At 47.3% G+C, this 27,757-nt stretch overlaps 1 protein-coding gene across 2 annotated transcripts in view; it reads right to left on the minus strand.

The window, feature by feature from the left end:
• Positions 1 to 27,757, minus strand: part of AKAP13 (A-kinase anchoring protein 13) — a 298,396-nt gene that overhangs the window by 114,449 nt on the left and 156,190 nt on the right. For both annotated transcript variants that reach the window (XM_063142172.1, XM_063142171.1), the window contains exon 9: positions 26,497 to 26,573. In XM_063142172.1, the coding sequence (XP_062998242.1) occupies positions 26,497 to 26,573 (77 nt within the window). The remainder of the gene's footprint in view (positions 1 to 26,496; positions 26,574 to 27,757) is intronic.

The following is a 27,757-nucleotide window of genomic DNA, read 5'->3' on the forward strand; positions in this document are numbered from 1 at the left end:
AAGCAGGTCTGAAATGAGGCGGCACCTTTCTAGAGGAGAAGGCAGTTGAGTCGGTAGCATTATCAAACACATCCGGCTGATGGGGCCCCGGCTGGTTCAGTTCTGGTATGTGCTGTGCTCTCATTGGCAACGCCATATAGCGAAGGATGGGGCTACACTTTTCTTTTCTTTTTTGGTAGCCTTTACACCACCATAAAAGAACAAGCCCATCAGGAACCGGTGCCGCGTAGTGGCCAAGAGCCTGAGCTCTAAGCCACAACATCCCCAGCGCGAAGTGCACCATCTCTCCTGCAGGCTAACTCCAGTACCAGAGGCAGGAAGCCTATATACACCAGTTGCTGGGGAACATGGGTGGGAGGGTGCTGTTGCACCATATCCTGCTTTGCTGGTCCCTGGTTGACAGTGGTTGGTCACTGTGTGAACAGAGCGCTGGACTGGATGGACCCTTGGTCTGATCCAGCAGGGCAATTCTTACGTTCTTATGCAGAAAGTCCCACCTTCCGTCCCTGGGTTCTCCAGGCAGGTCTGGGAAAGAACCTTGGCTGAAATCCTAGAGAGCTCCTGCCGGTCAATGCAGACAGTATCAAGCTAGATGAACCAAGGGTCTGAATCAATATAAGCCATCTTGCTCTGTTCCTAATAGCCTCCCCCACCTCTTTTTTCCTCTCTGTTGAACAGAGATGCTGGTTTCTAGATAGATGGACGGAATAAAGGCATCACAGCGGACCCAGCCTGGCTGCCCCCTAGTGGCCTTAGAGGCGCTTCGTCCCCAGAACAGAAGTCAAAGACTGGGCAGCTGTTTCTCAGCGGCTCCATCTTTCTCAGCACCCAGCAACTCGAGTCCACTATGAGAGGGAGACGTGGCAGCAAAACGTGAAAGAGGTAAGAGGAAAGGCATACGCAAAGGGTTGTAGAATCCAGCTGTCGGGCACAATTTCAATCACCCGGGCACAGAACGTTCAAACTTTATCTTAGCACCAAGTAGACAGAGGCACAATTGAAGGGCAGCCTCGAATGTCCGGGGGGGGGGGATCTACACTACTGCTTTAAAGCACTTTAAAGCACTTTATAACAGTTTTGACAACTGTTGGGGCCCAGGACACACTGCATATACAGTTTTCAAAACGTTTTCAAAGTGCTTTACAGCGCTTTAAAAGCAGTAGTGTAGATTCCCCCACCCCCCCGGTCTCCTGTGCATCCTCTGAGGCACCGTGCTCTCCCAAGCCCCAGAGTGAATACACTGCATGGAACCACAGCTTCCAAATTACCCATACTGCATTGCTGGTGGTCGCAGGGATCCCTCCAGTTACCACTGGCACCACCACTCACCTGCACAGCCTCAGATTCTATAGGTCCACCTAGAAATCCACTGTGGTGTAACTAGCACCATTTCCTTCTTCCTATTCCTTCCCTGCCTATGGATAAGAATGAGGATAACATCTCAGCCCATGAATAAGCAAGACAGCAGAGATTTTATTTCCAGCTCCAGATTTTTGGAGTGGGTGGGTGGGTGGGTGAGTTCTGGACTCCACAATTCAAGAAAGATGCAGACAAGCTGGAGCGTGTTCAGAAGAGGGCAACCAGGATGATCAGAGGTCTAGAAACAAAGCCCTATGAAGAGAGACTGAAAGAACTGGGCATGTTTAGCCTGGAGAAGAGAAGATTGAGGGGAGACATGAGAGCACTCTTCAAATACTTAAAAGGTTGTCACACAGAGGAGGGCCAGGATCTCTTCTCGATCCTCCCAGAGTGCAGGACACGGAATAATGGGTTCAAGTTAAAGGAAGCCAGATTCCAGCTGGACATCAGGAAAAACTTCCTGACTGTTAGAGTAGTGCGACAATGGAATCAGTTACCTAGGGAGGTTGTGGACTCTCCCTCACTAGAAGCCTTCAGGAGGCAGCTGGACAGCCATCTGTCAGGGATGCTTTAGGGTGGATTCCTGCATTGAGCAGGGGGTTGGACTCGATGGCCTTGTAGGCCCCTTCCAACTCTGCTATTCTATGATTCTATGAGTTCATTTGTTCAAGAAGAGGGACAGAGGAGATTGAGATACTGAGTTACTTGTTTAGTCCTTCCAAAAGCGCTTCTGTAGGGAGGCGGGTGCTCCCTGCTAGACTCCATTCTCCATATTTAATTGGAACGGGTCCCTGATTACTGCAAAGTAACTGCATTGCCCACAGAGCGGGCCAATAATTACTGTTCTAATTTGACCCCGTATCTGTGCTTGTCTGCAACGACAGGTGAATCTCGAAATCTAAGTCAAAGGCTGCATTTGGACAACACAATAGTCATTGATGGGTTAATAGTCAACTCCACATTTGACTATCGTGGGGGTTCTCCCCACATGTCTCGGGCCCTAAAGGTCCTTCCTCAGGGTAATTCGATAAATGCAAAATATTACTTCTATTTCGTACTCATGGTCTCCTATGCTTTACCTCTGGCTTTTTTGACATCTCTATTGGGGTTTCCTATTTTGGCTTTTACTGCCAACACGACATGAGTATAACCAACCGTGGTGTAGATTAAGGCCAGCGGCAAGTTGACTATTAGTCAACAGTGTGTTTGATTGACACATCCCCTGCCCTCCCCCTCCTCAGTCCTCCCGATGGTATCCCATCCCACTGGACTATAATGGCAGCCGCCACTTTGGTTGCTCTTGCCAGGGGACTCTGTAGTCACTGAAAATAACCAACTGTGTGCAACAAAAGAGTCAACGGAGCCCGACTCATGACACGATAACCAACGGTTGTTCAAATAATCAACTCTGCACATTGTTGGTTATTTTGGCTGAATAACCAACTGTGGTGTGAAAAAGTCCCGTCAGACAACGCAATAACCCACCGTTTATTTAACCCACCATTGACTATTTAACCCACCATTGACTATTTAACCCACTGTTGGTTATCGTGTCGTCTGAACCCAGTCAATGTCTCTTCCAAGCAGGGAAAATCTAAAGCCCCAGCAAATAGCAGACAAGTTAAAAAGCTACCCTTCTTTTAGATATATAGCCCAGGTTTAGGGTAGGTAAGAAAAACAGTAGGAAACAAATATCAGGAAGATGAAACACAACTTGGTTAAATTCAAGAAAAATATATGTCCCCCCGCCCCAGCATTTCACGCCATCCCTGAACCCCAAAGGGCAGACTACACAGGAAGCCCTTGGAAACTCTTCCAAAAAGTGCTCAGCTTTGAATTTTGCAGATCCCTCAGTTGCAGAATGATCCTTAATGAAGGTTAGCAATCCATTTTTTCTGAGTGGATTCAAATTGTTCAGGACGGGGATCGCATCACCCCCTTGTTGCCTTGGGGTGGGCATTTCGCGTGTTTTATTGGGCCTTCTTGTCAAGATCTCCTTTAGGAAAAGTAGCATGCTCAAGAGAAGGCTAGGTGATGTTTTGCATGCACAGAAAGATTTTTTAAAAATGGGGCACAAATCACCAAGTTAAATTCTCAGGCGGCATAGTCCCCCCCTGATGCGTTTTGAGGTGGTGCAGCCCCAACAAGGGCTGGCCCAAGACATTTTGATGCCCGAAGCAGAGCGGCAAATGGAGCTCACCCATGTCAAGAGATGCATAGTACCCAATGCCAGCTGAGTGATTTTGGCTCATGAGGGGAATAATTTCGCAAGCCCCTCTCCCCATCCATGGCAGTAAAAGCTATGATAATAAATCCAGTAACAATTGTCTACCCTTTTAGGACACCTAAAATCTGCTGCCTGGGGCAGCTGCTTCACGCTGCTTAATGACAGGGCCGTCCCCATATCTCAAGAGATTGTTCATACGCTCTTGGGAAATGTCTGAATAAGGTACAAGGTTGGAGCAAGAGACATGCACGTGAGCCTCCGACTCCGAAAGAGCAGTACGTGAAAACAGAACATTTCTTGGGACAAGAGTTTTCATTGGCAAGAGCGAACTTCATTAGACGCACCAAAAGAGAAGACTTCTTCATGATCACCATCCAGGGTTAGAGGCAATGTAACCCTTTAGCCTGGAGACAGGGATGTTGCCTCTGGCCTGGACAGCCCTTTAAATAGAGGCCAGTTCTCCATAAAAGAGAACCTGTTTGAAAACCCAACTGGGAATTTATGCCAAAGATGTAGCAGAAGAAATGTCCCTTAAATTCCTAGGGGTTGAAAAACCAAATGGCTTCTCAAGCCAGCTGCACTGAAATCAATACAGAACTAGAACAATAGGCTTTGGAAGCCTAACAAGGATTATAGGAGATTATTTTGCAAAGTCAGGAAAGAAAAAGAAATTCCTTCCAGTTTGGGGGATGCTTAATTAGCTGGCCCAGAACCCGCTCTACATTTATACCTCTGTTAGCAGCCTATTGTTGACCATCAATGTCTGATGTTTTTGAAGTCAGTAAAAAAGAAAATTGGGGGGGGGGGTGTCCTCCTTCAAAACATAACTTTTTAAAAAATAAATGAATCCCATATGGGGACAGTGACATTATTCCTTGTTTTCATAAGAGGATCAAGTTCTGCTAAAGAAGCTTATTTAATGCAGATGCTCACGGGGGGGAAATTGAGCACAAGATCTAAACACAGGGAGGGTTCTCTCTCTCTCTTTTATAGTTGAGACCAGAAGAGACCGACGAAGCCAGGGATAGCCCACAGGCAATCCACAGGGCTCAACTGGGCCCCAATTTATCTCAAAGTATGGCAAGATGGTTGTTCAGCAGTGAACTCTCCTTGTAAAGAAATAAGTTTTCAAAAATAGCAAGAAATCAAAGTATGCCACACTCTAATGCCCAGCTTGGCACCCTCCAGATGTGCTGGACTACAAATCCCATCACCTCCAGCCTGTCGTGCGTGTAGAGAATGATGGGGGTTGAAGTCCAATATGCCTAGATGGTGCCAGGTTGGGCACGGCTGTTCTAATGCAACCTCACTTTGCATGTGATTTGCGCACTGCCTGCAAATCGCTGTTTGTATGTGACCGGATCTTTAAGCTCCATCATCATCATCATTATTATTATTATATCTTAGCCTCTTCTCCCAGTCTGGTGCTTTATTTTATATGACCTTTTGTTCCCTGACATCTTGTTTTATTGTTGTGATTGTAACGGCCTTTGTGCCATAGACAAATAAAATGAATTTGCTAAACGCGGATCTCTTACTCGCAGGTGAAAACGACGTTTTATTAAGGAGCCTGAATACTCCCGAAGGAAGTCCGTTTGGGCAGTAAAATATGTTTCCAGCCCACAAACAACTGTCTGAAGAACAGAGTCCCCACCCCACCCTGGAATATAGAAGCCAGCCAGCCCTGAATTATATTCAGTATAAATGTCATTCAGGTATAGCCCTGTACACTATCAAAGACAGCAGACTGGAGAGGTTAAAAAGATTTGTTTTAATGTTCAGCTACTTCCTTTATACTTAAGTTCAGCTCTGACAACACAGTGAAGTCTGGTTTATTTTATTACTCACAAAATGCCTGTCATTATGATGCCGGGGGGGGGGGGGGGCGGGGGAATAAAACAGGGAGGAGAAGAGAGGGCGGAAGGAGAGTTTGTATATTGCAAGGATCCATGGGGCAGCACTGATCCCAGGTTTTGGGATTCTCTCAATGGTAGGGTGACCCTATGGAAAGGAGGACAGGGCTCCTGTATCTTTTAACAGTTGCATAGAAAAGGGGATTTCAGCAGGTATCATTTGCATACATGCAGCACCTGGTGAAATTCCCTCTTCATCACAACAGTTAAAGCTGCAGGAGCTATACTAGAGAGACTAGATACAAAAGAGGGCAGGGCTCCTGCAGATTCAACTGAAGAGGTCTTTCTCTGCTGTGGCACCCCGGCTGTGGAACGAGCTCCCCAGAGAGGTCCGCCTGGCGCCTACACTGTACTCCTTTCGTCGCCAGCTGAAGACCTTTTTATTCTCTCAGTAGTTTAACACTAAATTTTAACTTAAATTTAAATGTTACCGTTCTAACTCTGTATTTTAATCTTATATCCATTTTTGCTGCGTGGTTTTATCCTGGTTGTGCTTTTGATACTGTATTTTGTATTTGTGTTTTTTAAACTATTGGTTGTTTTATTATGGTTTTAATTTTTGTGAACCGCCCAGAGAGCTTCGGCTATGGGGCGGTATAAAAATGTAATAAATAAATAAATAAGAGGGAATTTCACCAGTTGCTGCATGCATATAAACGATACCTGCTCAAATTCCCTTTTCTATACAAATGTTCAAGATACAGGAGCCCTGTCCTCCTTTTCATACGGTCACCCTACTCAATGGGCACCTCTCCTCTTTGCTAGTATTTATTCATTTGCCCACTGGGACTGATCTCTACCACCTCCCAGAGGGGGCCGCGTGCAAAAATCTGAGGAACACCACTCCTTCTCGTTGCTTGGCTCGCCAAAGAGGTGCAGGTGAACACGCAGCGACAGTGAGGAGAAAGAACTGATACTGGAGGATCAAAAAGCTCAAAGAATCGCCCCGGAGGGTGCCCGTTCATATGGGCGGGCCACCAAAGTTGCTCTACCCCCTTCACAACGGCACGCCCAAGAGCAGTGCTTTCAATTTGCCGTAAGGGGGAATCGTGGTAACACCAAAGGCTCCATGGACGAGGTGTCCACGGCCACAGGAGCCCTTGGGGGCCATTTGGGTCGTCCCCATCCATGCCTCCCCTTCTGCCACCATCCTGAGAGCTGCCCCGGCTCCCTGCCAAACAACTGGTTGGTAGGTTGATGGCAGCCCAACGCCATGGGGAAAGATGGTACATGGGGATGGTTCCTAGTGCACCCACTCTCTCACTCTCTCTTGGACCGCTGCGACGGGACTGAGGTCAAAGCCTCTATGCCATCACAGCGATTTTTAGCAACGTTGCTGCAGTGGGGAGGGGGCTTTAACCTCACGCCATTCCCGCAAACCTTCTTTCCCTAAAGAATCGCTGAGATTGGGGGAGGTTAAAGCTTCCCCACCCACCCCAGCAATCTGCAGTAGGATGTGTAAGAGTGGGACAGGGGCAGTGTGTGTGTGTGTGCAGAGGAGTTTGCTTGCGTGGATGGGGGGGGGTGTATACGGGGGGTGGGTCTAAGGAGTGTGTGGGTGTAATGGTTGTGTGTAAGCACACGCTCACATGCGCCTCCAACCACCTGCTTAATCCCCAGTGCGTCTCTCAACCTCGGGGAAGTTAGCCACCCCTGATTACACCGTGCGCTGAAATTCCCAGCGCTCTGCCTTACAGTATGAGAACGTAAGAACAGCCCTGCTGGATCAGACCAAGGGTCCATCCGGTCCAGCATTCTGTTCACACAGTAGCTGTCGGCCAGGTACCAACAAAGCAGGACATGGTGCAACAGCACCTTCCCACCCATGTTCCCCAGCAACTGGTGCGCACAGGCTTACTGCTTCAGGGCTAGTAGCCATTGATAGCCTTCTCCTCCAGGAATTTAAAGCCATCCAAATTGGTGGCCTTGTTATGGGGCATGTTATCTCCAAACAGGAGTTTCTGGATCAACTTTCAGCCGTCAGCCCATTTTGAGAACCCAGTTTGCAAACTAGCTCTCGATTCAGGATAGCTGCTAACCCTCTGCATGGGCTTGGAGGTCCCGGTCACGTTAACTCTGGTTGAAGCAGGCAAGGCAGAGCTGCAGGAGATGGGAAGGCATCTGGAATATTTTGGAGAAGGGACAGAGGCAGCGGCAGCACAGACAAGCTCTGCTTGGCAAACAAGTCCTGGTTTTCACCTTCATTCTGCACCATAATGACTGGGTTAAGAAATACACAGCAGGGTTGAAGATAGCAAGGCTTCACCCTGAAGTCCCAACCATGTCTGAACTTCCTTCACTCTACCCAGACCAGTGAGTCTCTGGCCTCAGAGTTGAAATGAACCTAACCACAGGCCCTGCGTCAACGTCAGCATGGTGGGGCAAATGCCACTCTCTTAATTTCCAGTGGAAAGGTGCCAGGGTAACTTGCCCAGGGTTCCCCAAAACCTGCAACCGGCCCTGCCTGGCCACAATTGTGCACAAAAGGATCCGTGATCCGTTTCACCCAACGCTTAGAACAGCAGTATTGCACTTTAAAAAGGGAGCCAATTCTTCAAGGCACAGCTCTGGGATTATTTGTCGCTGAGTGCAAAGCCAAAGATTTCAGTCCATCACCACCCCACCTCCTCTTGCGAGAGCCCAACCACGTTGACATTGACGCAGGGCTTGGGATCAAGTCCTTGAGGGTGGAGACTCACTGGTCTAGGTAGAGTGATTTGGACATCCAAGCCCATGTGGAGTGAACCAGGGTTAGCCAAAACCTTTCCTGAGCCAAAAACTATCTTGCAAGGTTCCAGAAATGCAGGATCTGACACTGAGACAGAGAGAGAGAGAGAGAGAGAGAACGAGGGAAGAAATGACTAAGCCTCCCTTGGTGGCTAGTGCCAAGGCCCAGATGTCTACATCCACCAGGGTTCGCATGCCAGATCATCATCTTTACGATCTGCACCCACGGCCTTTGGAAAAGCAAAGGAGACTTTGGGATACCAGGCACCAGATTTAAATCGGGGAAGGAAACAGTCTCTCCAGCCTTGCAGCGCACAGGAGGAATTAAAAGAAGAACACCCACGTCTCAGCTAAGTTTGCAGGCGCCGACATCACAACTGGGCACAGTGAGGAAGGGCAAGCCTGGCACAGCGGAGGGAGGTTGGGTCTCACAGTGGTGAAGATGGTGAGGCGGTGGGTTTATGTTCTCAGCCAAACCTACCGCCCAGGGCCGTTGGGCAGATAAAAATTGGCAGAGGGACGGGGGGAGATTCGGTTGTATACATCAGCCTCCCAGCTGTGTTGGACTGCAACTTCCATCATCCCCATGCGAATGATGGGAGTTGTGGTCCCATGCAGCTGGAGGGCGCCATGTTGGAGAAGGCTAACCAATGTTGCCCAGAGCCCCTTGGAAGAAGGGAAGGATAAAAATGTACTAAAATAAAGCACCGAGGCAGCTGGATCCAAAACCGAATTATGGCGGCATGTATTATCATCTCAGACTGAAAAGTCCTGATGTTGAACAGAGCAGTGCCAGGTCTCTGACTTAATGTGTTTGCCTGGTTCCTATCTTCGGAGCAAGAATTATCGACATATGGAATGGCTGCAAGGGGTGGGTGCGGAGTTGCATCTTAGCATATTCCCTGACACGCTGGAGGTGACAAATACCAGGAAGGTCAAAAGGACAGGCCCTTTTAGCACCAACGGTGCATAAATTGATTTAAGCCTTTCCTCTGCTCTTTTTTCTTTTTTCCCTCTTCTTCAGCTTTCAAAGCTGACTTGCAACTGAGTTTAAGCTAATGTGCTGAGAAGCTGAGCCCCAGCTGAAAGATCCAGTCTGGTTCTTGCAGCCTGACCCTTGCAAAGCGCTTCTTCCAGCTCATCTCTTGCAAAGTGCTTCTTCCTCTGCAGAGGTGGTGACACCGAAGAAACACCTTCGAGATTGTATGTAAACTTTAACGTTCTCCACTGATGTCAGCCTATGAGCAGCTCACACTTCCTTCCCTCAAGACATTTAAAAATAGCTCCTCAATGCGAACCAGGAAATGACCAATCCAGACAATGTGTTGGTTCTTTCTTCCCTTTTTTTGATCTGTGTCCCTCATCCTCTCTTTCCAGCCATTCCGTCCCACTCCCCGTCCCGCCCAGGTTTCTGTTTCTTTCCTCTCAGTCCCTTTATGTCATTAAATTGCCATGCGGCAATTTTCAGAATGTCCCCCAATGTTGGGTTTCCCCCCTTAAGTTATCTTTGTGCAACTACAAGCCTCGGGTTACCCAAGGTCTGGTGATACCTCCCTCTTGGGCATGAAGGGTGCAGTTCTGACTACACAATCACAAGCACGGGAAGACTCAAATCGGTGCTAGAAGGAACGATGGAGATGATATAAAAACAGTGATGTGGACTTTAGCCGCATGTTCCGACAGAGACCACTGCAATTCTTCCTTTTCCACTTGTAACTCTTTTATTCATGTGTTTAAGGAGCCAGAACTACGAAGCTCACAGCGAGAGTAATCCAAAAGTCAACAGCTGATTCCAAGATCTGCTGAACAGAAGGATTTGCTTGGTTTAAGTTGGGTGTTTGTGGCCAAAAATGACCTTTAAGCAGTTAAGGACGCAAACTGAGACCAGGGGAGGGGGAGGAAATATCTACTCTTCATTCAGAAATTCAATACGCTCAAAGGAGGAGGGGGAAAGCAATTAAAACAAAAAAAAAGAACAGCTGGCCTAATGCTCAGAGCTCCTCTGAGCTTCAGTGCTGTAGGACAGACCCAGTCAGAAAGAGGATGCTGGTGGGTGTGAGAAAGGTTAAACTATGACTGCACGGCTATGCTATTCCAGTAACTATAATGTCATCCTTCCTGGAATATACATATCTTGACAGCGCTGAGTGGGCCTCTGTCTCCCATGGCACCTTCCCCTTCTTTAGGAGCCTTTGGGTGGGGGGGACGGAGACAACACCGGACGCAATCACTTAGTGTATTCCATCGCCCCCCGCCCCACGTGCCCCACGGTCATCCGAGTCTTATGCCCCCGACTGTCGGACTTCTGAGACAAAGGGGGAGATGTGAGGCCAGGATTTAAACGCACAGCACCCTTTGCTTGAGACATGCATGTCTTGATCCGCTGCTCCCAGAAGCACAGAAGTAAACCTGCAGGATAGCCCAGCCGGCATTGCCTTCGGAAGTCACAGGAACACGAAAAGCTGCCTTACACCGTGTCAGACCACTGGTCCATTGAGCCCAGTATTGTCAACACGGACTAGCAACAACGGCTCTCCAGGGTTTCAGGCAGGAATTTTGCCAGCCCTACCTGGAGATGCCGGGAATTGAACCGGAAACCTTCTGCGTGCGAAGCAGGTGCTCCGCCACGGAGCTACGGCCGCGCTCCTCCGCTTTGCCCAGCCAGTAAAAGCTAAGGCATGGGATTCGCCCACCCCTCTCAATAGCAGGAAGTTGTCACAGGCAGGAAGTGAACACCTGACCGCCCTGCCAGTATCAGATTTGGGGTGGGGGGGGACACATTTCTATCAGATGCCCTCCCCAAGTAACTCCACTTCGTTTTCATCACAGTTGAGGGCAACCAGGATGATCAGGGATCTGGAAACAAAGCCATGTGAGAAGAGACTGAAAGAACTGGGCATGTTTAGCCTGGAGAAGAGAAGATTGAGGGGAGACATGAGAGCACTCTTCAAAGACTTGAAAGGTTGTCACACACACGGAATAACGAGCTCAAGTTACAGGAAGCCAGATTCCGGCTGGACATCAGGAAAACCTTCCTGACTGTTAGAGCAGTACAACAATGGAACCAGTTACCTAGGGAGGTTGTGGGCTCTCCCGCACTAGAGGCATTCAAGAGGCAGCTGGACAAGCATCTGTCAGGGATGCTTTAAGGTGGATTCCTGCATTGAGCAGGGGGTTGGACTAGATGGCCTTTAGGACCCTTCCAACTCTGCTATTCTATGATTCTGTGATCCTTCCCATTTGTTTGCCCTGTCCGTCTAAACCCAAATCTAAGGAGAGCCCAGAAGGAGACAGCAAGGCGATCAGCCGCTGCTCCTTCTCCTTGCTCTGCTAGGGTATAATTTCGGGCTCCCTGCTGGAGCACAGGCTTCTGCAATGTTCAAAATTGCTGACTCCACTCGCCTGTGGGGAGCGGAGAAGAGTTGCATAGGAGTGACGGATGCGCCCGATGCGACAGCTTGAAAAATGAAGGCACGCTTGAGTCCATCTCACAGTTCAGCTTGGGAATCCCTGTCCCGCACCGCAGCGCGATCAACGCATGCCACATGAACCCCAGGTCGCCACTGTGCGTTTTCCTACCAGGCCTCCCCATACTTCCCAACTAGAAACACGAAGAACCATTCCCTCAGCCCACAAGCATTCCATGAGCCAGCTTGGCTGAACGGACCTGCGTTAGGCAGCTGAGGCACCTTCGGAGCCTGAACAAGCTTTCTTGCTGGCCATTTTTGCTCGGCATAAACGATCAGGCGAGTTGGTATTTGAAACCTGGCCATTATGGGTACTTTTTCAAGGAAACACAGAGCACCCTGGACTTACTCAGAAGTTTAGAAGAAGGCTCTTGATAAACCAGGAGGGGTTATTCATTCCTTCCCCCGGTGTATCAGCCTTCAGATATTAAACGCACACAACAGTCTTGGTCCATTTCGAGTTTTCATCCTGCCTGCCAACTGCAGGGAGCAATGTTGCACTCTCTGATGCCCTTCGAAGAACTTAAGAAGAGCCACGCTGGATCAGACCAAGGGTCCATCTAGTCCAGCACTCTGTTCACACAGTGGCCAGCCAGCTGTTGACTAGGAACCCACAAGCACGACACGGGTGCAACAGCACCCTCCCACCCATGTTCCCCAGCAACTGGTATGTATAGGATTACTGCCTCCAATACCCCAAGGTAGCACATAGGCATCAGGACTTGTAGCCATTGATAGCCTTCTCCTACACAAATTTATCCAACCCCTGACAGCCCTAACTGTACACACTTCATGGCATTTCTCAAGAACGTATCAAACAGCGGTGTAGACATCTGCCCGTTTTCGTGAACTCCCTTCCCCAACTCCCGGGACCAAAAATGCAGCCCCCTCTTCACAGGGGGCATCATAATTTGCAAAAGGACAGGTATTTTGGAACAGAAACACAAATGCGTCCATGTCGTCACTTCTCAAGAGGAGCCACGTCAGGCCAAACTGCAGTCAAATGGGTATTCGCACCTACATCATGTTTGTCTGTTTTGATATAGCATTCGTGTCGGACTCCATTTGGACCAGGACCACAGTGTAAATGGAGGGTGGGTTAACCCTTTCCAGCCACACCACAGTTCTGATAAAAAAATGGCCTCTTTGAAGCTGTTCACCTGAGGAGGGAAACTGCTGTTCGAATAGCTGTTTTCTTCCTAAGGCAAATCTCAGCTTGGAGTGTGTGTGTGTGTGTGTTTAAGGATGACAGCAAAAGGGGAAGATTAAAAAACCCCACTCCAACTGATCCGAATTTGGGGGAAGAGAGGCTACATCTTCTATTTTAAAACATATGCACCAAAACACCCCAGTGTGAACGTTCATTTCATGCAACGTGTGCTTTTGCTCAAGAGCTTTGCAAGGAAGCCCACACAACATTACAACGGCAACAACAAAAAATGCTTCCCTGCAAATGCTTATTGCCAGTTATACACGGCATATTGATTGCCTGAAAGGACGACGAAGAACCGACTAGCAAACGTCTTCCAGTTTCACAAGTGTTTCCCTTCGTGGTTTCTGCAAAGCTATTCTAACTCATGACAGGCGAGTGACTATATCTGAAGTCTGTCTATTTTCCAAGCGCTCTGTTACTTTTGACGGTCTCGGCGTACTTTTAAGGGCACATCCAATTAGGCCCACCCGCCATGCACAACACGGTCTTGTAAACATGGGAGGAATAATTCTAATACAACTTCTGCTTTGTTTCCAAATGGTGCTAGAGACTGAAGCCAGATACTTTGCAAGCAAAGACACAAAAACAAAAGCCACAGATAATTTAGAATAAGCAAGGCTACCAGAAATAGCCATCGGAGCTGTTTTGCAATAAAATAAAATAAAATGAGGAGGTATCTGAATTTCTGGCTGAGTGACATGAACACTGAACAAAAAGCAAAGGGGGACGACATGACATGGTATGTCCCCCTCTCTCTGTCATGAACCATTTAGCCAAACGTATGGCTTTGGCCTATTCAACCCTAGAAGTGAAAAGTATTTTTCTACCCCCAATATTAAAGTCAAGCAGAGCCTTACTTAGACATTAAACTAAATAACTAACCTAAGTCATTGAACTAAGTGATTAATTTAAGTCATTAAACTAAGTGACTAATTTAAGTCATTAAACTAAGTGACTAATTTAAGTCATTAAACTAAGTGACTAATTTAGTAATTTGAAAAAATCAACAGTGAGTAACTACAATATTAAAAGTATGAAACTATATTGAAGTTTGCTTGTTTTAAATTATACAGGGATAAAACCTGGGGCTAGTATTGATCCTGAAAGTTAATTCCTTCTGACCCTGTTCAGACAACACGCTAAGCCACGGTGAGTAAGCATTTTGAGCTAAACATTATGGCTTCACGGGTCGCAAGAACCATGGCTTAGTGTGATGTGTGGACCATTCCTAACCAAGGTGGCGACATAATCATGGTTTAAACATGCTCCCTAACCGTTTGCTGCAATAGGGTTAAGCAGCCCAACCATGGCTTAGCAAGTTGCCTGAACAGGCCCACGGAGTCTCATTGATCCACTGATATGTAGCCAAACTACATATGACATGAATTGTAAGACTGCAATTAACATGCCTAGTTCTTCAAATTCTAAAAAGCATCTATGCCAGAAGGGCAATCCGGTTTGGGACCATGGCATGCCCAGGGCGGGGTGGTGCTTCAACTCCTCACCACCAGTACAGCCCCAATGAAAATTCCTCCCCCGAAGTCGCTACATGCTCGGAAGGGAAGCTTCCATCAGTCCCAATGGTAACGTCCCCCCTGGAACAAAAGAGAAGCAGGAGGGGGAGCAGGGAAGGGGACACACAGCATTTTTCATCAGGGCCATAGCATGAGAAAGAAGGGTCCCAATCCTGACTGCACTCATGCATAGGGTGACCATATGACAAAGCAGGACAGTATCTTTAACAGTTGCATAGAAAAGGGAATACCAACAGGTGTTATTTGTATGCCTGCAGCACCTGGTGAAAGTCCCTCTTCATCACAACAGTTAAAGCTGCAAGAGCCCTGCCCTCTTTTCCATCTGGTCACTCAAGTGTAGCTCCTGCGGCTTCGCCGGTTGTGATGAAGAGGGGATTTCACCAGGTGCTGCATGCATACAAATGGCACCCACTGAAATTCCCTTTTCTATTCAACTGTTAAAGATACAGGAGCCCTGTCCTCCTTTCCATAGGGTCACCCTAATACGCTACAGCTATTAAAACTTTTAAAAACTAGCCCCGCCTAGCCCCATAACTTGGCCAGAAAAGGGAGCAGCTGCAGGAGGCTCGTTTCGCCCCTCCCTGTTTCTCACAGTTTCCAGGAACTGCAGGCTCCGGCCCCATGCACCGGCCAGAGATCCAAGCGCCACTGGGAGGCTGCACCCCTTCCCTCCCAGGATAAGCATTACGGCCAGGGGGAGACTAGCCAAGCCCCGGACACCGGCCATAGAAAGAACAGCTGTGTGTGTGAGTGTGGGTGTTTAATCCTTGGCTCACAGAATTGAGATGCCGCAAGCACCCGACTGAAACTGGTAGTCCAATGGACTCCTCAGCGTCGCCCCCCCAAACCCGGACCCAGTCAGGCGCACCAACACGAGTGCACTCCACTCCACTGCATCACTGCATTGGGGAAGTGCGCAATTTCGGCAACGAGGACGAACGGCGGCCCGACATTTGTCAGGCCAAATCGAGCCCAACAAGCGGGGCTGGGCAGCAGCAACGGGGTGAGCGTTCAACGAGTCGGACGCGGGTGAGTTCGCCCACCCCTATAAGAACACTGAAACTAAGAACCAGTGTCAGAGTTTTGCTCTCTCGCTCTCTTTTCCTCCTCCCTCCCAGTCTCTTTTCCATTTATTATTTATTTATTTATTTATTGCACTTATATACCGCTCCCATAGCCGGGGCTCTCTGGGCGGTTTACAGAAATTCTAAAATTAAGATAAAAACGAGTATGCAAAATTTAAATTCTAAAACACAGAACATACACACATAAAGCATTAAAAACCGTTTTAAAAAAACTAAACATTTGGGTGATTAAGATGTGCCGCTATATGCCTGGGCAAAGAGGAAAGTCTTAACCTGGCGCCGGAAAGATTGCAGCGTTGGTGCCAAGCGAGCCTCGCCAGGGAGATCATTCCATAGTCTGGAAGCCACCACCGAAAAGGCCCTGTCTCTCGTTGCCACACTCCAAGCCTCTCTCGGAGTAGGCAACCGGAGGAGGACCTTAGATGTTGAACGTAGTGACCAGGTATATTCACGTCAAGAGTTTTGTGTCGTATCTTTGTAAGCCTAAAGGAGACTCGTCAACTTAACAGTCTACTAGCATTCAAGAAAGCTATAAAGACTGATCTCTTCCGGCAGGCCTATCCCGTGGAATTTTAAGATGTTTTTAAAATGTTTTAGGATGTTTTTAGGATGTTTTTAACAATGTATATTATGTTTTAATTGAATATTATGTATTTTATCATTTATTGTTGCTCCCCATCTCAATCAAAATGGAGAGGTGGGTAAGAATAATAATTATTATTATTATTATTATTATTATTATTATTATTATTATTATTATTATTGGCAGGGACTACCTTCTTATTCATCCTATTAGTTAACAGGCTGTCAGATTTTATTACAATCAGCGGTATATAGATGCCACAAATAAATAAATAAACTCTGTGCAACCTGCTCTGGAACCCTGTCTTGGCTGAAGAGAGGGGTAAAAACGCTGTGAAAATAAATTAATAAATAAGTAAATGTGTTAATCGCTGTTAACACAATTGACATCAGCTCTAGCGCTTCCAAGCAGAGATCTAAAGGCAGTGTGCGGTTATTCCATCTTCCCCTCTTTTGTGGGATTTTTGTAGAAAGAAAAAAAGATAGAAGAAACAGCGGGAAAACATGGGAGGTTTCTTCACGGAGGTGGCTGTTGTTCGCATCTCTTGTAAAATCGGTGAGAATAAAAGCTTCATCTGGAAGCACCCTTTACTTCTGCACTTTTTCCTCCCACGTGAAACCTCCTGGCATTATGAAAAAGAAAACAATACTGAATGGCAGCCACCACCTTAATCTTAACTACTGCAACATCAAAGCAGCTATTGTGCTGTTAAATTAGAGTTTCCACCATGTTGGAGTCATTGAGATCAGGGCTGGGCAGAAGGTCGGATCAAGGTGGACTGGTAGCTCTCTGGGTGACTTGCAGTAGATTGGCAAAGGTTCCTTAAGGAGAGCAACAACTCAAAATCTTGTCTCCCTTAAATTAAGTTGCTGAAAAAGAAGGCTTAAGGAAATTTGCATGCGAAAGGGTGTATCGGCTTGGTTCTGGTACTGATCACAAATTCCTGGACTGAGTACCCTCATCCTTAATTCTTTCCTTTCTTTCATTTTAATTGATTTTCAAAAATATTTTTTCCAAAGGAAGAGTACACCCACTTGCCTGTTTTGCACACAGCTCTGGTTTCTGAATCTTTGTTTCTTTACTTGAACCGAAGTAGATCCTGCAACCCTCCTCTCCCTTCTGCATTTTTATTTATTGTTTGTTATTTAAGGGATTTATAAGCTTTTTTTTTTTTTAGAGCCATGCCACCCCAAAGCAATTTATAGTACAAGAAGAGAAAGAGCTTTTTCAACACAAAGCTGTAAATCTGCTGTGCCTAGTTTTGGTTTTGCCACAGAATTGAGATTCGAGCTCTACATGAAGAGTGTTTCCTTTTCTGCTTTTCCGCTACATAACTTTTAGGTGGCACTTTGGTATGCAGAACAGTGCAAATACACAAGTGAAAATAGTGCTTTCTTTTGCTTTCACAAATAAATACCGCATTTTCCCTGCTCTAAAAAACCTCACCAAATGTGCTCATTAGACACAGTAGCAAAATTGGAGAGTCATGATGCCATCTAGAACCCATACAATAAATGCCTCAGGTAGAAAATCCATAAGATACAAGACAACAGTATGGAGGCAACATAAAAAGAAGAAAAAATATATAGATGGTTGTCCTTGGCATATAAGCCTATGAGGCATTTGCAGGTTGGTCAAAAGCAGCCTTAAAAAGAAAGGTCTTTAAAGCTCTCTTAAAGGACTGAGTAGTGAAGGGGAGGTACAACTCCATCAAGCGGATTCCAAAGCTGAGGAGCAACCACAAAGAAGGCCCTGTCCCATGTCTTCAATAACGAACTGAACTTACAGGTGGGCACACAAGCAGGGCCTCCCAAGCAGATTCTCAGCACACAGGCAAGATCATATAGGCTCTGAATATTAATTACAGTACTTTGAATTGGGCTCAGTAAGCCAATGAAATTCACACAAAGTTGGTGTAATATATTTAGATGCCCAGGGCCCCACCAGCATTGGGGGACGGACAACATTTGGTTCTAACGGAAGCTTCCAAACTATTTTCAGAGGCAGCTTCAGGTAAAGCTCATTACAGCAATGTAGCCTGAAGATGACTAGAGTGTGGATAACTCAGGCTAGTTATGGTTGCTCCAGAACAGAGGTGGGCCATTTTAGGGTGTCCGGGAACCAACATCCATTCCCTCAGACTCTCCCCACCCCCATAGGTCACAGACCTACTGCTGTGCCACTGGCAAAGAACAGCAGTTTGAGGCTGAGTTTTGGTGGCAAACCACTACGGAGGTTTCAAAAGGGCAAATTTAGCTTGAAAGCAAGCTAAATGTGTCCTTTTGAAGCTTTGCTTAGCGGTTTACCACCATTTTTTGTTGCCGATGGCATGACAACTGCACAAGAGGTTGTCCAGATCGTGACGAGTCCAGAAGCAGCCCATCCAGGGCACCTGATCCTTCAGGGTGAGCACAACCCCCATCCAAGATCAATTCTACACCACCCTGCAGAGGAGATGACATCCCAACCCACAGAACCTCAGAACTTTTCTCTTGTCCAGTTTATGCTTCAGCTTGCTATCCCTCGTCCATCCCAATTCCACATCTGGACAATTATTGTTTCTGTTTCATACACATGTTGAAAAGTATAGGCAAGCCGTTCCAAACTGAAGTCCTCCAGATGTCTTGGCCCCATCCAGGCTGGGGATGATGGGAGCTGTAGTCAAACACATCCAAGCAGTCTGGCAGAACCAGGAGCGTCTAGCTTCCAGCTGTGCTGAAATCCAGATTGGAATGGATGTAAATATAATCCACATAATCCTTCGTATCATGGCGTGTTTCCTTCTTCCCCATCACCGTTTATTTGCCCTTTAAGCGAAACTTTTGGACTTTACACACAGGAGAAAGATATTTTTAACACTCTGTTGGGGTCAGTTAGGAACCTAAATGTGTCAGAGGGTTAGACACACTTCAGCAGCTTTTTAATAGGTGCTGATATAGTGCCGGGTGGAGAGAGAGAGAGAGAGAGAGAGAGAGAGAGAGAGAGAGAGAGAGAGAGAGAGAGAGAGTGTGTGTACATTTTTATTTCCATAAAACTTAGCAACAGGAAACTGTGGTCGCCAGTCCTGCGGCAAACTTTCCACTTGCCTTGGCGCTCCCAATCCCATACCAGAAAAGCCAGATTTGACGCGGGGGCATTTGCAATGAAGAGCTAAAGAAGACGAAAATAGCAGCTCTGTCTTGGATCCGATAGCTGTGCCACCAATTTCGCAAGGCTGGCTGTTTTCTCCCTTTTCAATTGCCAATTTTTTTTTTTAAAAAAAAAGGGGGGGGGAAGTACTCCAATGAGAGGCACCACAAGTACTAATGGGAGGCAGGTCGCTCTCAAGAAAGAACATAAAATGAACTATGAGGTGTGTTCTTCTGGAGATCTGCAACCGGCAGTCTTTCTGCCCAAAGCAAACACCCTAGGATTAGTCACTCCCAAAAAAGTATCTATAATAAGAGGTGAGTCAGCAGCGCCTTTTAACTCGACGGTGTCCTCATCATAGAGGAGGCAATTCAGCAATAACAAAAACCACGCACCTTACGGACGGGAGGCTATTTCACTCGGTGAATGCAGTGTAGAGCAGAGGCAGACAGACTTCAAGCTTGCGGTATCTACGTTGGTTTCTTTTATTAGAAACCCGCGGTCCTGCTACCTCCAGTATCTCAGGAAGTAAGCCTATATTCACCAGCGGCTGGGGAACATGGGTGGGAGGGTGCTGTTGCACCGTGACCTCAGCCATGACGCTCACTGGATGACCTTGGGCCTCCCTGCTCACTTTTATCTACCTTGCAGGGTCATTGTGAGGATAAAAACAGTGGGGGGGGGGGTAATTCTGTGAGCCATGTTCCTTGGAGGAAGGGCAGGATAAAAAGGTCACAAATATGCACAAACAAATAAATATTTTAGAACATTTTATATAAGAATACAGTATTGTAAGGCTTATTACTCGTGAGCTACCAGACTGATTTTGCTCATTTTGGTTTTAAACTGAAGCTTGAGCAGTGCAGCCACACAGAAAATTGTGAAAGTTCGAAAACGCTCAAAGCTCACACTCTAATGGCAATTGTTCTCCTCTGGGCCAAACAGGCAGGGCATCCCCTCCTCTGACAGGCAGCCCGGCTCAGCCAATCCGTGTGGCGCAATGGCGGGTCACATGCGCAGCCATGCGGAAGGGGAGAGAGGCAGCCAATCAGGGGCATGCGAGGGAGGGGGCGGGGCTTCGATGCATGCGAATTTTGGAGGGGGGATTCACTATGCAAGAGCCATGTTTGTATTAATCATGAATCCTTCTGTGGAGAGGGGACCGAGGGGCAAAAAAAAAAAGCAGGACTACTGCCCCCCATAGTGATGTGGGCTTTACACTAGTGCAAAAGAATATGAGAGAGAACAGAAGCACAAAGAGGCCTTTATTCTACCCATCTGCCTCGGCGAGAGGACTCTGATGCTTGAACCACTTCCCACAGGAGCCAGGTTCTCCCTGCGCCGCCCTTGAAATGCAACTTCATCATGTTTTCTATTCTCGCATTTGTGTCTTAATCATACAGCAAGGAGTGGAAATGACAGCTGCTCCCATAGCCGGCAGCATCTCAGCACACGTTGACGGGCTGCCTAGGCTCTTTCACAGAGACCTTCCTCAGCCCCACCCAGACGTACTTGGTCACACAACAACACAACGCATCATTAAACTAATGGCATTCACTGCCACAAGAGGTGGAGACTATCGCTGGCTACACACACACCTAATCTAAATTCATGGGGTTTAGGTCTTATCAGTGGACATTAGCTGTAATAACTGCTTGTGCAGAGACAGACTTTCAGTGGGTTTCTTGATTGATTGTACTTTAAAACTGCCCAAGTTCTCTGCGCGGTGTCCCATACATTAAAAACAAACAATGAATAAAAGCGAAATATTACCAAACCAAGAGAAAAAGGGAAGCAAGGCATAAAAGAACACTACGGCGCATAAAGGTAAAACCAGCAGCAGAATAAATGAGTGCTAATATCTAACAGTATTGGAAAATAGTTCTTAAAATGCCTGGGAGGAAAAGAGCATTGGGCACTGAAAAATCCGCAATGTAGGAGCCTGGCCAGTCTTTCTGGGGAGGGCATTCAACAGAAAGGTTGCCACCACTAAAAAGCCTTCTCTCTTAGCTACCTGCCCCACCTCATTTGGCAGGGGCACCTTGAGGAGGACTTCAGACGATGAGCTTAGGATCTGGGTAGGCTCATCAGACCCAGACCTGCTTAGCTTCAGTAGAGTTGCTGTATCATATCCCTCTCGCCAGACCCTGAAACCACCAGACTGAAATGATGGTTGTTTGTATGAGGTGCGAATCTGCAAGTGATGGTGTTGGTCATCTTTATAGTGATGTTTCCCCTCAGGATAATTTAGGATTCGGGTGTCCCCAAGCCTGCTCCTTGAACCACATTAGATTGCTTCCACAGTAACAATAGGAGCTCTGTCCTGTTTCGTTAAATGTTGAGAACGAAAATGCTTTGCTTCTGTGTGCCACCGGCACGCCTTCTTTGCACGTCTCGAATGGGCATTATCCTTTGGGCCCTTTGCATCTGCACAATGTGGGTGCGAGGCGGGTGAGCATCCAAGATGAACACAAAGAGGTAGAGAAGTCTCAAGAGGCTGTTGAAAAGGTTTATTGTACAAAATCCGCAATGTAGGAGCAAGGCCAGTCTTTCTGGGGAGGGCATTCCATAGATAGGGTGTCACCACTAAAAAGCCTTCTCTCTTAGCTACCTGCCCCACCTCATTTGGCAGGGGCACCTTGAGGAGGACTTCAGACGATGAGCTGAGGATCTGGGTAGGCTAGTGAGTCACATGCTCACCAATCCAAAGAATCTCTATGTACCGTATGCGCACCATGTATAAAAAGGTCATGCCTGAATCAGGCACTGAGCATGTAGGTTGGCATCAACACCCACCATACCCAGGCAGCTGCTTGAGGTCAAAGCAGCCATTTTCCCTTACATCTATTTGTTCCATATCTAAGGATTAGCATGCTGCATGAGCACATGCACACACACACGCACACACACACGGAGTCGTGGTAGGTCAATCATTTTTAACTGTTCTGGGTATGTTCTAGGTAAACTCTCTGTTCCACGCGGAGTGGTTAAGAAGCCCCATAGTCCCATCCTATATCCTGTGCGAACAAAGCATCTGCCTTAGAACATAGCCCAGAATCCTTTGCAATGTGCACAGGTAACACAGGTAACTAGTGAATGTGGAAGTGGTACCCTGGTAACATCGGAAAATCATTGTCCTAGAGGAAAAGGATCAAAAGTAGGATAGCAAAACAAGATGGGGGATACTTGGCTCAGCAATACTACAAACGAGAAGAATCTTGGAATTGTTGTAGACTGCAAGCTGGATATGAGCCAACAGTGCGATATGGCTGCAAGAAAGGCCGATGCTATTTTGGGCTGCATTAATAGAAGTATAGCTTCCAAATCACGGGAGGTACTGGTTCCTCTCTATTCAGCCCTGGTTAGGCCTCATCTAGAGTATTGCGTCCAGTTCTGGGCTCCACGATTCAAGAAGGACGCAGACAAGCTGGAGCGTGTTCAGAGGAGGGCGACCAGGATGATCAGGGGTCTAGAAACAAAGCCCTATGAAGAGAGACTGAAAGAACTGGGCATGTTTCGCCTGGCGAAGAGAAAATTGAGGGGAGACATGATAGCACTCTTCAAAGACTTAAAAGGTTGTCACACAGAGGAGGGCCAGGATCTCTTCTCGATCCTCCCAGAGTGCAGGACACGGAATAACGGGCTCAAGTTAAAGGAAGCCAGATTCCGGCTGGACATCAGGAAAAACTTCCTGACTGTTAGAGCAGTGCGACAGTGGAATCAGTTACCTAGGGAGGTGGTGGGCTCTCCCACACTAGAGGCCTTCAAGAGGCAGCTGGACAAGCATCTGTCAGGGATGCTTTAGGGTGGATTCCTGCATTGAGCAGGGAGTTGGACTCGATGGCCTTGTAGGCCCCTTCCAACTCTGCTATTCTATGATTCTATGATTCTATGAAGAGAGCACGTTTCACAGTTACACCTGCTGTTTGCTGCCACTGCCAACCGTACACAAGAGTTTGACAAGAATGCAGTACACCAAGCCAAGATGCTACCACCCTAGTAGAACCACAAACACAAGTGGAAAAGGTCAGTTGTAAACGCTGTGTGCATTGTCCAAACAAATAACCTGATGCATTAAGGTCTTATGCTCCGTCAAGGATGCCATTCCTCAGGGGAACCCAAAGTCACCTAGAGTTGCCCACATTATGGCTTCAACACAAAAAACAGAGAGACATCTCAGGATGCCGTAGAAGAGTTTATTGTACGAGCCGCCATTACAACACAATTTGTTGTCAATAATTTCTACAGACACTATAACAACCCCCTGAAGAAGGCCTTAGAAAAAGCAAGAGGTCGAAACGCCTCAAGCTTTTGTACAATAAACCTTTTCGACAGCCTCCTGAGACTTCTCTACCTCTTTGTGTTCGTCTTGGATGCTCACCCGCCTTGCACCCACATTGTGCAGATGCAAAGGGCCCAAAGGATAACGCCCATTCGACGTGCAAAGAAGGCGTGCCAGTGGCACACAGAAGCAAAGCATTTTCGTTCTCAACATTTAACGAAACAGGACAGAGCTCCTATTGTTACTGTGGAAGCAATCTAATGTGGTTCAAGGAGCAGGCTGGGGACACCCAAATCCTAAATTATCCTGGGGGGAAACATCACTATAAAGATGACCAACACCATCACTTGCAGATTCGCACCTCATACAAACAACCATCATTTCAGTCTGGTGGTTTCAGGGTCTGGCGAGAGAGATATGATACAGCAACTCTACTGAAGCTAAGCAGGTCTGGGTCTGATGAATGCCCGAATGGGAGACAACCAAGGAAAACCATTGATTTATATAAAGCATTTCTATACGGCACTGCAATTTGAAATTTCAAGGGCTGTTTATAATAGGCCATGAAACACAATATTTATTTATTTATTTATTTATTTATTACATTTCTATACCGCCCAATAGCCGGAGCTCTCTGGGCGGTTCACAAAATAGAACAACACAATAGAATATTCACAATAGAATAACAAAAACAATGAAAGCAGTCTTCTGGCACCTCAAAAACGAACTAATGTTATTAGGGCATAAGATTTTGTGGAATAGAGCCCATTTCATCAAACGCCTCTTTTGTTCTAGAAGTCTTAACACAACAAACCAAAGCAACTTACAGCAACAACAGGCAATGCTAAAACAATCACAAACCAACTTACGTTCCAGGATGGAAGGCTGGTAGGATACAAATGTCATAAGGAAATGTTTCCAGAGGATAAAGCTATCAATGGCTAATCGTCATGATGGCTAGATGTTACCTCCAGTATTGTCTCTGAAGACCAGTTGATGGAAGATGATTGAGTGATTGATTGATTGATATCCCACCATTTTCCTCCAAGGAACCCAAGGCGCGTACATAATCCTCCTCCTCTCCATTTGATCCTCACAACAACCACCTTGTGAGGTAGGATGGGCTGAGAGTCTGTGACTGGCTCACCCAGTGGGTTTCGATGCCCAAGTGGGGACTAGAACCCGGATCTCCAGACTCCCAGTCCGACACCTTAGCCGCTACACCACACTGGCTCTCTTGCGATCATGTCCTGCTTGTGAGCTTCCCATAGGCAGCTCGTTGACCACTATGTGAACAGAATCCTGGACTAGATGGACCTTTATTTTGATCCAGCAGGGCTCTTATTATACTCTTAATACAGAGCCCACTTTTCATTTTTAAGCACATGCATCAACCTTTCTTCTGGGTGTGTCTGTTTCCCCCCCTCTTTATTCCCTCTTCCCCCCCCCCCGCTTCTCCATCTTAGAAACGAATACACCTAAGCCAAAAAAAGAGAGGAATGCTGCCTGCCGCCACTATTTCCTTTCATTTTAGTTATCGCATTATACGGTAACATTTCTTCCATGATGGCACTCAAGATGGCATCCACAGACTTCCCCGGTGGTCTCCCACGGAGGCACTGACCAAGGCCAGCCAACTTAGCTTCAGGCCACACCCAGGGTGGGATCACAGGCTCAGGCGCGAAAACTCTTGGGGCCGCAACCCACCAAATGACGACCAAGATCCCTTGGAAGCACACTTTTGCTCCCCCACCCCACAGCCCATCAGGCCCAGCTACCGGCCCATCAAACCTCTTCCTTTCCACCAACAAGCTGACGTGGGCTGTTCCATTTCAGAAGCTGTTGCCAGCCCAGCAAGGGCCAGAGTCAAAGGAGCTACAGGAAAGGTTAGCCCTGGAAACGCCCCGGGAGGGCTAGGCTTGCAATTGTGTCAGAGCTCATGAGTCATTCTTGCCAGGTGCCATAAAAACTCACGACAGCAAGCCCAGCAAAATAACCCAATGCCATCAACCGCCTGGGCCAAGTACACCAGCCGGTGTCCGAGATACTTAGGACCGTCTCCCCTGATGCAAGGGCTTTCAATCCAAGACACAGAAGGTGCCCCTGATCAACAAGTGATCTGTCACAGAGAGCCGCTTCCAAAAAACCAAGCAAGGGACAAAAAGGGCCAGCAACCGACTCGCTCCCTTGGGAACTCTTGATATGGACCAAGGGCGCTTTCATCTCCTCCAACCCAGCCTGATCATCAACAAGGCTTTGGCAGAGATCTCCCACCTTGGTTTTACCCACCTCGGTTTCTGATTCCCATGCACAAGTCAAAGCAGAAGAAAGGGGAGATGAGCCGGTGAGAAATTTACAAAGAGAACTGAGATAGAGACTCAACTCCTGCTAACATGAGAGGTGGAGTGATTCAAGAGCCCTTTATCTCTGATTATATAATAAAGAGGCTCCATAGCATGAAAGGGGGGGGGCAGACAGATTAAACCTCTGGACTGCCAGTTGCTGATTCCCAGCACACACAAGGAGGACATAGTGGGGGAGAGTTAAAACAAATTGCCCAACGGAAAAGCCCAGATTCCATGTCAAGTGGTCTCGGAGCCCCACCCCAGAGTGGGCTAGCCTCTCCGCCAGCCCTTGTTGATAAATCACCCCAAAGCGAGACGGCATGCAATGACAACTCCATCCGAGGGGGAAGAGAGAACAGCCACAAGCCGACTGGGGTGGGCAGCCCACGGCAGTGAATCAACTGGCCCAAACAATATTCCTTTCTGTCGTGGGGCTGAAAGGTCTCCCAGCGACAAAGCCCAAGTTCAAAAACAGCGATTTTTTTTCAGGAAGACGGGCAGGAAAAGGAGAGAACAGAAACGGAAGATTGGGCTTCCTCGTATAACACGGCCGGGGAGAAATTCGCGTGGGGGGTGCGTTTAAATTTCAGAAAAGGACGCCCCAAAACAAGGGACGTGAACAGGGACTTACCATTCCTTCGGAAGCCGCAGTCTGGGAAAGGTCCCGCGAAAAATCCCCCTCCTCTTCGGTTTTCATCTCAAGAGCGTCTGCAGAGAGAGAAAGAGAACCGTCATGTGGCTTTTGACAAAGTTCTCCCCTCGCACGACGCAGCCAACCGCGCAGCTGACACATCCTTGCTCACCCAAACAAGGTTTCCTTTTCAGTAGTTCGGCAGAAGCACTCCCCACCAAGGCTTTCCGCCCACCCCCCACCCCATGGGCCCATCTGCTTTCCACTCCACGCGACTGGTTGCAATCCACGCCAGACTGCTGGTTCGTTTCGTGCCCTTTCGTAAAGACCCTGCCGTTCTCTTACCCCAGAAGACACCACCGAGTGACAAAAAGCTACGGGAAGAATTGGAGGAGAGTTGTTTCGGCCCTGAAAACTGGGGGAGGGAAGAAAAAGGGGGGAAGAAAGGGGGATCTGGGGGGGGCAGGGGTAGCAGTTCCTTTTACTCTTTTCGGAAAACTTCGTTTCACCGCTGTTGCAAGCCTCAACGTCGTATTATTATTATTATTATTATTATTTATATAGCACCATCAATGTACATGGTGCTGTACAGAGCAAAACAATAAATAGCAAGACCCTGCCACATAGGCTTACATTCTAATAAAATCATAATAAAACAATAAGGAGGGGAAGAGAATGCACCAAAGGCACAGGGTAGAGTAAAGCTAACAATATAAAAGTCAGAACAAAGTCAAGTTTTAAAAGCTTTAGGAAAAAGAAAAGTTTTTAGCTGAGCTTTAAAAGCTGCGATTGAACTTGTAGTTCTCAAATGTTCTGGAAGAGCGTTCCAGGCGTAAAGGGCAGCAGAAGAAAATGGACGAAGCCGAGCAAGGGAAGTAGAGACCCTTGGGCAGGTGAGAAACATGGCATCAGAGGAGCGAAGAGCACGAGCGGGGCAATAGTGTGAGATGAGAGAGGAAAGATAGGAAGGAGCTAGACAGTGAAAAGCTTTGTAGGTCAACAGGAGAAGTTTATATTGGATTCTGAAGTGAATTGGAAGCCAATGAAGAGATTTCAGAAGCGTATCTTTTCAGGTGGGTGAGGAAAGGCAAGCTGAGGCACTAAGCAACTGGGAAGAGTTCTGAAGCCACCGCTAATCCGAAAGGCAGCAATGAGAATAAGAATAATAAAAAGGAGGAGGAAGAATCATCACAGGTGCTACATCACTGCCCAAACCTAAGGGAAGGCCTGAAACCTTTAGAGAATTTTCAGCAGACCCTCC

The sequence above is a fragment of the Elgaria multicarinata genome, chromosome 16 (assembly GCF_023053635.1).
Source record: "Elgaria multicarinata webbii isolate HBS135686 ecotype San Diego chromosome 16, rElgMul1.1.pri, whole genome shotgun sequence".
NCBI classification, from domain to species: Eukaryota; Metazoa; Chordata; class Lepidosauria; order Squamata; family Anguidae; genus Elgaria; species Elgaria multicarinata.